This window comes from Terrapene carolina, unplaced genomic scaffold (genome assembly GCF_002925995.2).
Source record: "Terrapene carolina triunguis isolate 2854851 unplaced genomic scaffold, T_m_triunguis-2.0 Scaffold48, whole genome shotgun sequence".
Taxonomy (NCBI): Eukaryota; Metazoa; Chordata; order Testudines; family Emydidae; genus Terrapene; species Terrapene triunguis.
The window spans coordinates 3,969,671-3,983,634 of NW_020664399.1; the positions used below are offsets into that span (position 1 = coordinate 3,969,671).

The window sequence follows — 13,964 nt, forward strand, 5'->3', positions numbered from 1 at the left end:
CTTGGCACACAAGTTTGTGTACTAAATTTGAAAAAAAAATTGCTTGGATAATAAAGATACAGGCATTGAAATATAATCTACATATGTTTTATCAGCAACAACTGGGATTTATTGCTTAATAAAGTTCACCTCTTTGTGTCATCAAAATGAACCTTTACCTTGAGGCCACTTAATAATATATTGAGGTAGTCTGGATTAAACTTGAGATCCATATCTGATTGAAAGCAATGAGCTGAGGGAGAAATCAAAGTTTTGCAGAAAACTATTTCCAGCTGTTGCAGTATGGTTTGGCTGGTGACAAATTTCAGCATAGCTGGTATAACAGGGCAGCATGGAGGAAATTTCCATGAGGATCTCATTTTGGAGATTCCTCACATTGAGGCTACATCTACACTACACACCACTTTTGGCAGCAGATAGTATCTATCTAGCTACACGCCATAGGGAAAAGCAGATTGTGTCCACACTGCAGTGTTGTAGCTACATGTGTCAGTGAAAGGTTCTGGCGGAGGGGAGACAGTGAGGAAAAGTTCCAGCAGCTCCCTGTTGCCAGAGCCTTTCATTGAGGCAAGAAAAGACTCTAGCAGGGAGGAGGCCACTGGGAAAGGTCAAGCTGATGGAGCCATTCCTGGAGTCAGCTCTGACAGCCAGGAGCTGGCAGAGCCTTTCCTTGCTGCTATTTAGCTGTTGGCATCTTGCCCTATGGCAAAGTAGGGGTCCAGCAGCGGGGAGCTGCCGAAGCCTTTCCCTGGTGTCTTCCCACTGCCTGAACTGTTCCTCACTGGGGGAGTCTTTTCCTGCAGTGGGGAAAGGCTCCAGCAGGGGAGGCAGTGAGACACCACATCTCTAAAAATAGCAGTATAGATAGGAAGCATGGGTAAGTAGACAGCATATAGGATATGTACTTGCATACATACTCACACCCCTCAGGAATGTCTTTACTGTACTCACCTAAGCCATGCCCCACTGGCAACACTCCTAATTATATTCATGCTAGGGGGGCCTTGCAGGTATGTACTCTACATGCTGCCAAAAGTGGCGTGTAGTGTAGACGTAGCCTAAGATCCCTCAAATTGCCCATTGGTCTCTGCTCCCTAAGGCCCAATGTAATGGCTGAATTTTCACAACAGAAAAGGATAGACACTTAGTTTAATTTTTAAGTAGCACCAGCTGCTGAGCTAATCTAAATCCATAGAGGCTCTTATATTTTCTCCTCACCTGCAAGCTTCTCCTTTCCACAAAATTAAGGCTTTTCTGTATGTGTGGGAAGAATACTGATTTTATGTTTATAATTGCCTTTAAGGAAATTATCCTGGCAGCAAAATTTTAAACTACACGGATCCCAGCTGTTCTTCCTCCCAGACTCTAAGAAAGAGTATATGAAGATAATTATTAAATATATTAAATAATCAAACCTTATTGGCAGTGTGGTGGGGCAAGTGCCCCACCCCAATGTGAGAGGGGGCTAGAGTAGGCCAGAGCGGCTGCGCGGGCCAGCAGCCAATGAAAAAAGGGCTTACTGGGGGCCAATCAGAGCCAAGATTCGAGACAGCCAATCAGGGCTCGGCTTGGCCCTATATAAAGGCTGACCAGGAAGGGAGTGGGGAGTCTATCACAGACCTTCATGGGGGAAGGTCTGTCTGTCTGTCTGTCTGTCTGTCTGTCTGTCTGTCTGTCTGTCTGTCTGTCTGTCTGTCTGTCTGTCTGTCTCCAGAGCAGGAGACTAGCACCTTGGACAGAGCAGTGCTGGGCAGGCTCAGGGGGAGCACAGTAGGGCTCGGGCCCAAAACCTGCTAGACTGAGGGCCCTGAGAGAAAGGGCCTAGAGGGTGGGAGGGGCCAGAGGGGAAGTGGCCAGGGACAGTTGGAAAAGGGGAGAGAAGGAGGGCAGGGATGCTGCCACTAGAGGGTTCCTGGGTTGGGACCCAGAGTAGTAGGCGGGCCTGGGTCCCACCCCCTTCCCCCTTGTACTGCACCTAGCCATGCGGTAGGGTGGCTGAGACAAACTGCAACCGGCCCTTGAGACAAGGCGCTAGACTTTGGAGGTTGTGGTTGGCCACTGAGGCTAGTGCAAGGACTGCTGAACACCCTCCCCTCCCCGGAAGGGGTGAGGATGGACTAGGGGGCACTGCCGGAGGACAGTGGCCTGAAGAGGATGCTGCTGAGTGGGGAGCAATGTGGGTCCAGACACCAGCAAGGAACAGATGATGACGGGACACCACCAGCAGAGGGTGCTCCCCATGGACTGAGCTAATTCCCGGAACAACCAGTGGGAGGTGCTGGGTGGTGAGTCCCAACTCCGTCACAGGGAGACAGCATGTAAAACAAAATGCTAGAAGATTATGTCATGTTAAGTTGCAAACTATGTACAAGGACAAGCAATAATTATTGTGGAACAAAAACTCAGCTATGAAACTCACAAATGAAAAAAAAAAACAGCTTGTGTCATCTTAAAAGTGAAGAGCTAGAGAACATTTAGGAAAAAATCTTTATAAACAGAGCTGATAGCTTTGTACTGTAGTTAGGATGAAAATCAACCAACTACAGGGCCTATACATGTCCCTATGCACTGATTAAGCCCTTAAAAGTCTTAAGTAGGTCTTAAGTAATGCTTAAGTGATTCATAATCCATCTACATAGCAATGACTTTTACCCTGAGTGAATTATTGCTATTAGATTGCCTTACTAGGAAGAGTTCACAGAGGAACTCCGGAAGGCATCCGATTATCAGAACATCATCTCTATCTAAAAATGTGTTTCTTCAATCACACTTTTAAAATTGGTATTATTTAACTACATTAAATTATTTTAAAACATCTGGAAATGTGCATTATATATCATGTTTCAGAGTGGTAGCCGTGTTAGTCTGTATCAGCAAAAAGAATGAGGAGTACTTGTGGCACCTTAGAGACTAATAAATTTATTTGGGCATAAGCTTTTGTGGGCTAAAACCCACTTCACTGGATTAGTCTAGTTAGAGTTGGTATGGCAACGCCCATTTTTTCATGTTCTCTGTGTATATATATCTTCCTACTGTATTTTCCACTGCATACATTCGATGAAGTGGGTTTTAGCCTACAAAAGCTTATGCCCAAATAAATTTGTTAGTCTCCAAGGTGCCACAAGTACTCCTTATTCTTTTTATTATATATCATGTAACCTCTTTGGGGTTTAGAGAACATGGGCCAAGAGGAAATGCTGTTTGGGGATGGGAAGAGCCTGGAGAGAGGGAGAGCAACAGGGTTTGTGTGTGTCTGGAGCTCCAGACAGAAGGTCTACAACAAGCAGGCCCTCACAGAGTGAAGCAGCAGAGATCCTGCCCGAAGCCTGGGGGGGAGAGAGCGGCTGACCAGGGACACCCCAGGACAGGATTCAGTATGAGCACTCTGCCATAGAGGAATCTTGTGAGAGACAACCCAGAGCCAGACCCGTTATCACTGCTGCCCAGAGCTGTATGGGGGGGTGAATACTGGGGCTTGTGACTTTGCTTTGGAAATAAGGAGGAAGGCTGTTGCTAAGTGGGGAGGTTGTCGCTCTGTGTGGTTTTGCAGAGAGTGGCAGAAGAGGCACCAGAGGGGTTTTGTGGGGAAGGTTTACTGGTGCTGTAGATGACCAGGAACAACCAAGAGCACCACTGGACCGGAACTTTGCCCAGGACTCCTGAACTGTGAATGCAGGTGCATTGCTCAGTATCTGCCCTTTCGGACTGTGGTACCACTGGGCCTGTGGGGCTTTGTGTTGAATGTAACCCTGTTTTACCACCCCCCCTAACTTTCCCCATTGTATTATAAATATTTCCCTTTCCTATCTTCATTGTACTCTTACAGTGTGTGTATGTTCACTCTGGTGGTTTGGAACAGGTGCCCTGCAGGTGTAAGGGACTTGCCCTGCTGCGTTTTTGTGTGCGCCTTTTCTTGGCCAGAGCTGCCTGCAGAGCAGACTCCATCTTGGCTACAAGGGCACCAAGTTACAATCATAAATCTGTCTGTGACCATGAGGTTCTCCTTGTATTGCTACTGGATTGGGCCGAACACTGCATCCCATCTCCTAACTATGGTAAGCCATGAAACTGTAAAGCTTCAGTTAGTTCAGAATTCAGCAGCCAGCCTCTCCAACAACACTAGTCACTGAGAGACTATTGTTCTGGGGTTAGAATACCAGCATCCTGATGTGGCTACATTTATGGAGTTCACAAGAAGAAGTCAATGGGAGTTGTGGGCAATCAGCACCTTGCAGGATCAAGTAAAGTGAAAGCCACTAGCCAGTTCAATCCTATTTATTTATTTAATATCAATAACCTGTTCCATCAAGTCTTACAAGAAACACAGATCAGACTTCTTTCTTACAGTGTCTCACAAAAGAAAGGCATGTGGACCAAAATATATATGTACACCTCTACCCCGATATAATGCTGTCCTCAGGAGCCAAAAAATCTTACCGCATTATAGGTGAAATCGCGTTATATCAAACTTGCTTTGATCCGCCGGAGTGTGCAGCCCAGCCCCCCCAGAGCACTGCTTTACTGCATTATATCCAAATTCGTGTTATATCAGGTCGCATTATATCGGGGTAGAGATGTAACTTAAAACTGAATGCTATCTATAAAAGCATTTTTTCCAGATTCCTACATCACTTGGACCCTTCTACATTTCACACATTATACACTATTAAAGAATTTCATGCAATCCTTTGAAATAACTGGAATTTATAAGAAAGTTATTAGTCATTTTTTGTCCTTAACATTTTGGCTTATGTTATAGAAGTTAATGGATTTGTCAAAATATAAGGTCTAAAATTTAATCTGCTGTACAAAATGTTACTTATCCAAGGCAATAAGGGAAGTGCCAGCTGAAGTTTTGGGAGGCAGTGGACCAGGAAATAGTCTCCCCCTTGTTTGCGGGGCCAAAGGAAGATCAGGGCACTCAGCAATTCTCAGGAGGTGCTCATCTCCTTGCAGGATGAGTCCCTAAATACAAGAGGATTACTGGAGAATGGCTTATGGAATCTATAGCGTAGTAAGGCTACCAGAAGAAATGCATTTGTCTGTCCATAACTGGTTCCTTTTGTCAACATTAGCACTTAAAACACTCAAGACGTGTCAGTTGAAACCACCATATGAGCTGATGATCCTGATGCAAGAAAAAACAGAATCAAACTAAAGAGCAAAATACATAAAATATATCCATATTGCACTAAGGCTAAGACCACAGAACATTACTAAGGATAAAGTCTACAGAAGATAGCTAGGAAAATTGAAAAGAAGATGAAATTGCCTATATCGTTTTGCTAAGATCACAGAGTAGTTCAAGGAACATTTTATGTCAGAATTAGGGCCCAAAGCTGGGGCATTACTCAACTAAGGTAGTCATTGATAAGACTGACCAACATGAACTGGGAAATATAGTTTGCTGAAAACCAAAAGCTCCTTCAAGTGAAATGGTGTCTTCCATCTTGTGCTATATTGGTAGTCCATTTGCATGTAGACAATCAATGAGAGGGAAAGGTTGTGAAGATAACAACATGGATGAAAAAGATGTATTACTGTAGGACAGGGTACCATTGAGGATGCTTGGTAGGGGAAGTGTATTCTAGAGAGGAATTCATTACACACAGGTCATACTCTTGTTGACGTCATATTCACAGGCCTGCACCTGATGAATACTTTTGTTTTGCAAACAGAATTTTTCATATACATTTCTTATATCAGGTATTGTTTTTACTATGTTTAAAATTGTATGTAAGAGGTTCAATCACATTATGAAAATGTATGAATTTGTATATTATATTTCCCCTCTCCTGATTAGACTGTTGTAGTAGTGCAGAAAATCATATTCCTTTTCAGGAGCTATTCTAACAATTTTTGTTTAGTACAATGTTCAAACACAGTTCATTAAGTCCTAGAGGCATTACAGTAGCTGAATTAAATGGACATGTTGATCTCATGTGACTTACTTTTTGTGATTGGAGTTTCATGTTTTATATAGTATAGCGCAAATTCTACTATCCTTAGTCAAAACTCAATTTTCTTTAATAAGAGATTTACCTGAGAGGCCTGGAAGATCTGGCCTTAACTTTAAATAAATAATACCAACAACAAAGTATACATATAAATGAAACATAACTCAGGAAAGCTGTATTCAAGGTATCCTTTACAACATGCTCTAGTATACAGTCCACACACTGTGTAGATACAAAACTCACCAGGGTGTTGGTCAATAAAGAAATTAACAATAAGGGAACATGAAGTTCAGCCCAGTAGTACAGACAAAGGTAAACAAGAGTAAATGCAGTATACCTTCTTCTCATCTGGGACTATGGAGTTTAGTTTAGGTTACTTTACCCATTTTTTTTTTTTAACCACTATACCACTAGTTCAGCCTGTGTGTTCTCTGCAAACTTGGCTGCCATTAGAGTTCATACATTGGAGTTACTCATCCCCAAAATCTGCCTGGGAGGCAACTTCCACTTTCTGTGATATCCACAGTGAGTGCAATCCACAGCAAGACTCACTAGATGTCTCCCAAAAGGAGCAACATCACCTGCTAATATAGTCTGAAATGCCATGTAATGTAAGGAGATAGAAGTCAGGAGCATGCATCCGAAGAAGTGGGTTGTAGCCCACGAAAGCTTATGCTCTAATAAATTTGTTAGTCTCTAAGGTGCCACAAGTACTCCTGTTCTTTTTGCGGATACAGACTAACACGGCTGCTACTCTGAAAGGAGCATGAAGGACATGGACCAGAGAAGAAAATCAAAACTGAAATTAGTTTTAGGAATTTAGTGATTATATTTCATGTTACAAAGTTTGCCCAGTGTTAGACCATCTACATATTTACCATGTGCTAGAGATGTATTATTACAGTTTAAGACTGGATTTGCAAGGAGTTTGGGAAGTTTCAATCAAATTTGTTGAGGAAGTGTAAGTTATAGTCATGCCTTTAGTATTTAAGAGCAAGTTTGATTGGGTGGTTATCCTCCGTATTATACATTTCAGGAGTAATATATTCTGAAAAGAAAAGACTTTGAGCTTAGGAAAGCATCTGTTACTCAGCCTTGTCCAGTTAATTAATAGGTGTCCAAAGTTTCAGAAGTGAGAATTTTGTTTTGTATTTTTTTTAAAGTTTGTTTGAAGCAGTAAAATAAATTAAAATATATAGAAATATAGCTAACCCTATAAATATTATTTACCCACTTACAAACAAATTGAAATATATATAAATGTACATAAACAAACACATATACACACCAGATATGCCAAACCTGCAGAAAAAAACACAGAAATGAGGCTTATTTTTGCCTTAATTAGCACATAAATTGCTTGTTGGCTAGTTTTTGGCTTGTAGCGTATTGGGGTTCTTAGGGATTGACTTGATTTGGCCTTGTTTTGAAATGGGATTTGCTTGATTTTTGGCTTATTGTAAAAGTCAGGGTGCTTATTTACTGTGTGAAAGTTCGCAACTGTGATATACACACACACACGTGTTGGTGTGCATTTCTGTGTCAGTTTAATATTTAAGCATGTCCCCCACCCTGACTCCCCCTGCCCTGCAATAAAAGGAAGCAACTCTCCACACTTTCTAAAGCTGCTGTGTATTTTTGCCTTCTTTGGTCGCTGAATTCTCACACATCATGGTAACCTAAGACTTTTTATTCCTTAATTTAAGATATCTAAATATTACATTTATTCCAATATATGCTGTAGCCTTCATCTTTCCAATGATAATGTGAAAGTGTTTAAGATGGTGGTAGCTATCTTGCCAATTTTATGGGATATAAAACTGAATTAACTATCTCAGACTACATTTCAAAGGCTATTCATTGTGCATGTGGGAAGCCCAGCACAAGTATTCATTATTACAAAACTTTTAAAGAGCTTCCTGACTACATAACATTAATTGTCAGAGAATTTTATCTTTCCTTGGAGCTTTGTGATCTCAACTCTTCCTGATAAATCTTTTCCTTTAAACAGCTTAACATATTTTCCATTGGGTGTACCTATAGTTGCTAGGCCATTATGTTCTACAGTGGCTCTTAATAATGTCTGAGTCCAGATTACCATACCTTTACTGGCCCTGAGCCAATTTGCAATCAAAAGTAGATTTAGTCATGCAGTTTTGGTTTGAAAAGTCTCTTAAATCTTTTTTTTTTTTTTTTTTTGGATATTTATTTTTGGTATACGCTGAAGTCTTACACTACAACTCCTGTTTCAGAATTCTAAACATATATGCTGGGTGTCAATACATTTCCTATTCGTTATTTGATTGTGACCTTGTATGCACTTGCAGTTACATGCAGCTACACACCAAGGTGAAGGGCAGGCTGTGCCCACACTCACTGTGGTGTATATTACATGCAGCAGTGAAAGGCTCTGGCACGTGGAGGCAGCAGGGGTGAGGGAAGGCTCTGGCAGGGGGTGGCAGTGGGACACTACACTGATAAAAATAAGCACTGCTTGGGTGTGTAGAAAGCTATGTAGGGTATATACATTAGAGGCTCAAGTGGGTAGGGCACCCTACTCTACACACCTTAGCAGTGCCTCATCATCTACACTGCCATTTATATCCATGCTAGCTAAGTGTGCAGTGTCTGTACTCTACATGACGCCATAAGTGAAGAGTTACACTAAAAAATTCTTACTACATGAACATTCTGCATAACTTGCGATGTGCGAGCATTTGGTTTTTGATATTTAGTAGCCACACTTAACTTACTTCGGGAAAAGGCAGGATTTACTGTACAACACCAACAATAATACTATCAAACTTTGAACTATTGTTTTTAATATCAAAAGTGATTTATAAATTTTCTGTATGTGTGTGAGAGAGAGAGCATTTGGGGTGGGGGGCATGTACATGCTGGATTAAATATATAATTCCCTCCCTATCATGGGAGCAACGCAATTAACTTGGTAAATCCATACCATATTATCATGTAATTACATTCCAAAATGGATGGAGCAGAACCCACAGTAGAGTTCTTATCTTTTCCCTATTATTATTGTTAATAGTAGTATTATATGTAAAGGGATCATGGTTGGCTTCTGTGCTGGAACTGTATCACATCCTCACACACTATCCCACATGAGGCTTCTGTGCTGGAACTGTATCACATCCTCACACACTATCCCACATAAAAGGGTGAAAAATAAAACCCCATAAAACATCACTTTTTGTGTCCCCTCTCCACCTGCAATTTGAAAAGTGATTGATTTTCATTAATATGTCACTTCCATCACTAAAAATCAATGTGGCTTTTCAAATCAAATACATATTGAACTTTTACATACTCTGAGGAAACCTCGGTGGATTGTCGTTGACATCAGTGAGTGTGATATTTACAGTTGTTGACCCTGATAGCCCTCCGACCTGCCCAGCCATATCTTTGGCTTGAATGACAACGGAATAATGCTCTCTGGCTTCCCTGTCCATGTTATGCAAGGCGGTCCTGATGACTCCTGTGATGCAAAGAAAAACAAAAGAAACACTAGTGTTAGCATTTCTGAACAATGATCCAGGGTAGACATCTACAGAGCCTGTGTTGTCAACAGAGGTGGGACACAGAACTTCTACTATTACAAATCCCCTTTATAGCCAAAATAAACTATTTTAAATTGAATTTCTGATTTCTAACCAACAGATTGGAAGTCTCTTGTGTGAAGACAACCAAAGAAAATGGGTTATATAATGCATTGTGGAGAAATGTTGTTGAGAATTGCATTGTTTTCTAAAATATCTAATACAATTGTGGCAGCATTTGCTAGACAGACAGATTGCTTGAGGATATGTAGAAATTAAAAACACCCCATATTACAAGAAAATGTAATAATATATCAATAAATAATTACTCCAATTCATGTAATGTAGAAAGACCTCAAGGTACATTGCCAAAAAGACAATGTTTTATATGATAATTGTTTAAGTAGCTGTTTAATTGAAATATTAATGAATATGCATTCATGCCCCACAAGAGATGTCTCAAATTCCACTATCTGGTAGCCAAACAAAAAATAATCTTTTGTTTTTCCACATAAAGTTTGGCACTATTCTGAAAAGTGACTTTGAAATTGGCACCCTCTTATTTAAGATGCCTTGTTCTGCTCCCTGTATCCATTCACAGTTATAAACAGTTGACCTTAGTGAGAAAAATGCATTTTTCCTGCTTTTTGACTCCTATTTGGCCCAGCAGAGCCGATAGAACTAGAAGTGAGTGAACAAAAGATTCTATTTAATTTTACACATCAGCAGCAGAAATGTTTACTAATTTCCAATATCTTCAAGCACACTGATGACAATAGGGTTGTGCAGGTATCACTTAAGGCATGACCAATATTACTTTTGTCACTGGTGATACATTAAATAGAATAACCCAGCTATATCCTCTAAGCCCAGACTGAGTTTACAAGGTTGGCAGCCAGGAACCCCCCTGCTCCCCCAACACACTATTATTTGTCAGTGGGGAGCATTTCACACATAAATGGAGCTGCAGGAGTCCCTTCCCAGAGCAGAGTCCCACTTTAATATTTAGAATTACTAAAGGATTTGTAAGGGCATTTTGAAACATATTGTTAAATAGAGAAAGAAAACAAAAGCTACCACTGTCAAAGCTTCCTTTAAAAAATGTGTGAAAGACTAAACTTGTTAAAATAAAACTGTCCTGACATGATAACTGTTGCTTCTATGCAAATTTAAATCATTTGATAGCCATGCAGAAGAACAGACAGAGGTATAACAATAAATGCATCAATGGGTGGGGGAACTTGATGGGGCTGGCAGTGAAAGGGGTGGGGAGTCCTAGAGGGAGGGAGACACTCACCATGGGATAATAGTTAGCTCCTCCCCCTGGGAGTCTCTGGCACCCATTGGCCAGCTGCAGGAGAGAGGTGCTGATGGGCCAGGATTTGCCAGCTCCCAGGACGTAACTTGGCATGGAGGCCACATGTAGCCTCTTTTGATTTGTCATTCTTACTATACTAACTAGAAAATAAACTTCGCATGGATAACCTGTCTAGACTCAATGAACCAAACATAACGTAATTTTTAACTATTTGCAAAGCCTCTGACCTGCTGCATGCCAACACATTCAATGTGTGTACACAGGGAAAATTCTTCAGGATAGTCTGAGAGAATATCATAATAATTTAAAAAAAAATTGGTTATGTTTTATATAGTTCATATAAATACAGCTGTAGCTTGTTCTTAAAAAAAACCTGATCTATAGGCTTAATTCTGCACATCTGTACTTAAATGAGCAGACTTTACTCATGCAAGTAACCACACTGAAGATGAGATTACTTGTGTGAGTAAGGGTTACTCATACAAGTAAGTGTTTTCAGGCTTGGGTCCTAGATACACTTAAATTAAAAGTAGGGTTGGCTTAGACATAAAAGTATCACCTGCAATCTACAGCAAGCTTCCAGGTCACAGGTGTTTCAGCCCAATAGGGAATGGCTGAAAAGTCAATATGATCTTAATTGTGCATGCTCCAGTGAGGTGTGAGGTGGAGTATGAGCTACTTTGTGAAGTCTGACAGCTCTGCGCTGAGAATCACTCTGCTTCTCTCCCTAATCATTTCCCTGGCTGGTACACAGCAAAGCGTTCTCCTTCTGCTTTCTGAAACCTCCATCATCCACTTGCTAGTTTCCTAATTCTTTCTAGAAACAAACAAATGAGTTCTGAGAACAATGAGCCAGACCCTCCATTGGAGTAAACTGATATAGCACCCCTGAGATTAATGAAGCTATTTATGGCAATTTATACCAAATGAGGATCATGATCATTATCTATTCCTATTACATTCCCATACATATCACTAGCACATAGCCCAGTGCAGGGAGTTTGTGGTAGCTTTGCAAGATTAGCTCAAACTGGCCCTACTTGAGATAATACAAATTCCACTTTCAAAGTGAAGACTATGTCATTTTCCTTGCCACTAGATTCCATAGAATGGCACACAGCTAAGCAAAACACACAACATATTTCCAGAACGGGGTTAAGCATGGTTATGTAACATTAAAACACATGCAATTTTACTAGTTTGACACTTCATTACCAACTCTAAACTCAGTTAGGTTTTTTAAAAGGTCGGTGAATCTTTTGAGAATATCTAAGTACTGTACCATTTCAACAGAACCTGGAGAAATGTATGTGCAGGGCCGCCCAGAGGTGGGGGCAAGTGGGCAATTTGCCCCAGGCCCTGGGCCCCGCGAGGCCTGGCCCAATGGTGATCCGGGTCTTGGGCAGCATTTCGGCGGCGGGGGGCCCGTCAGTCGCTCCAGGTCTTCAGCGGCATTTCGGCGGCAGGTCTTTCAGTGCTGCTGAAGACGTGGAGTGACTGAAGGGCCCTCCGCCGCCGAAATGCCACCCAAGACCCGGACCGCTGCCAGGTAAGTACAAGCGCCGCAGCTCCCCCACTTTGCCCCAGACCCCCTGAATCCTCTGGGTGGCCCTGTGTATGTGTGACATTCTATACCTTGGGGGAGCATCCTGTAAACCCCATATTCCTCATTTCTATAGACCTCTGATCTTACCTTACAAGGCATGCTTTATATGTATCAGGGGAATGATTATGATCTGCTGAAAGTCATTTCTCTATTCATATATGTGTATCATTAACTCATATGAAGTTATGAGAATTGTGTGGTATGGTTGTCACTAAAACATGCTGTAAGTTGGGGAATCAGCCAGGTATTAGCTCCCCAGAGGCAACGGCAAGGAAAGTAACCAAGTGGGGTATCAATCAATCCATCAACAACCGTTGTCCAGCAAGAGAGCTACAATGCAATGATTCACCCACATGAGGCCACACCAGGGGAATTGCTGAACCTTGCCTGGAGACTCAGCAATGCCCCCCAGACATGCCTGGACTTGTGTTTTCCAAGCACATGGACTGAGGGTATAAAACAGACACAAAGGCTATATGCTGGCGCTTCTCCTGCTCCCACCTACAGTGCAAGCAACTAAGACAACACTCCAACAGAGGAGATTGGCAGAGCTTTCAGGAACAAACCTGTACATTAAGGACTGCAATATCTAACGGGGTGAGAAAAACTGCTTAATCTAGATGTTGCCCAGTCTAATAGGGTTGAGAGTTTAGACTGCATGCATATATTTTATTTCTTTTGGTAACTAACTCTGACTTTTTGCCTATCTCTTAATACCACTTAAAATCTACCTCTCATATTCGATACATTTGTTTGTTTATCTTTACCAGTGAGTTTGTATGAAGTGTGTGGCAAATCTGCTCAGGTTTTGCAAAGGCTGGTGTATGTCCACTTTCCAGTGTTGAAGTGGTGAAGCAATTAATATATTTGCAATGCCCCTCTTGAGCAGTACAAAATGGCAGATTCCTGGGGTACAGTGCTGGGGAGGGGATTGTGCTGGTGCCTTTCTCTGTGCGATTCATGACTGGCTCTGGGAGCAATCATGCAATCTAGCTGGGTGTGGGGCTCCACATGCTGTTGTGCTGAGTGATCACAGCGCCTAAAAGGGCTAGCTGCTTGCCACTAGTAAAGCATTGTGAGAGACAGCTCAGGCTGGAGAGAATTCAGGGAGTACAGCAGTACCACAGTCCCAGGCTGCACCCCAGGGATCACGTCACAGTATGTTTAAACAGGAAACCATGTAAAAATTTGTGGTTTTAACTCAGTACAGCTTTGAGTTTCTAGGTTCATTCTCAGCAGCAACTTAAGGTTCCGGAATTGCACACACCAGAGCCAAAGGAAGTTTGCATGACACCTCTCACTAAAATAGAAACATTTGTCTTTCTTCAGGGTGATCTGTTTACAGATAGTTTTCCCTCAGAGATTCTCAGAACATTTCAAGAATAAATATCTAACCCCAATTTATATGTAATTACTAGAACTTGCCAAAGAAATTTTGATGGAACCACATTCAGTCAGAATATGCAGATCTGTCAAAACTGAAATGTTTTGTGACATCAGATTGATTTTGCCTAATTTCTTTTTTT

The 13,964-nt window shown here is 41.5% G+C and overlaps 1 protein-coding gene across 1 annotated transcript in view; it reads right to left on the reverse strand.

Annotated features, from left to right (window-relative positions):
- Positions 1–13,964, reverse strand: part of LOC112108663 (cadherin-18) — a 284,382-nt gene that overhangs the window by 108,412 nt on the left and 162,006 nt on the right. The window contains exon 4 of the mRNA XM_029912500.1: positions 9,286–9,453. Coding sequence (XP_029768360.1) covers positions 9,286–9,453 — 168 coding nt within the window. The remainder of the gene's footprint in view (positions 1–9,285; positions 9,454–13,964) is intronic.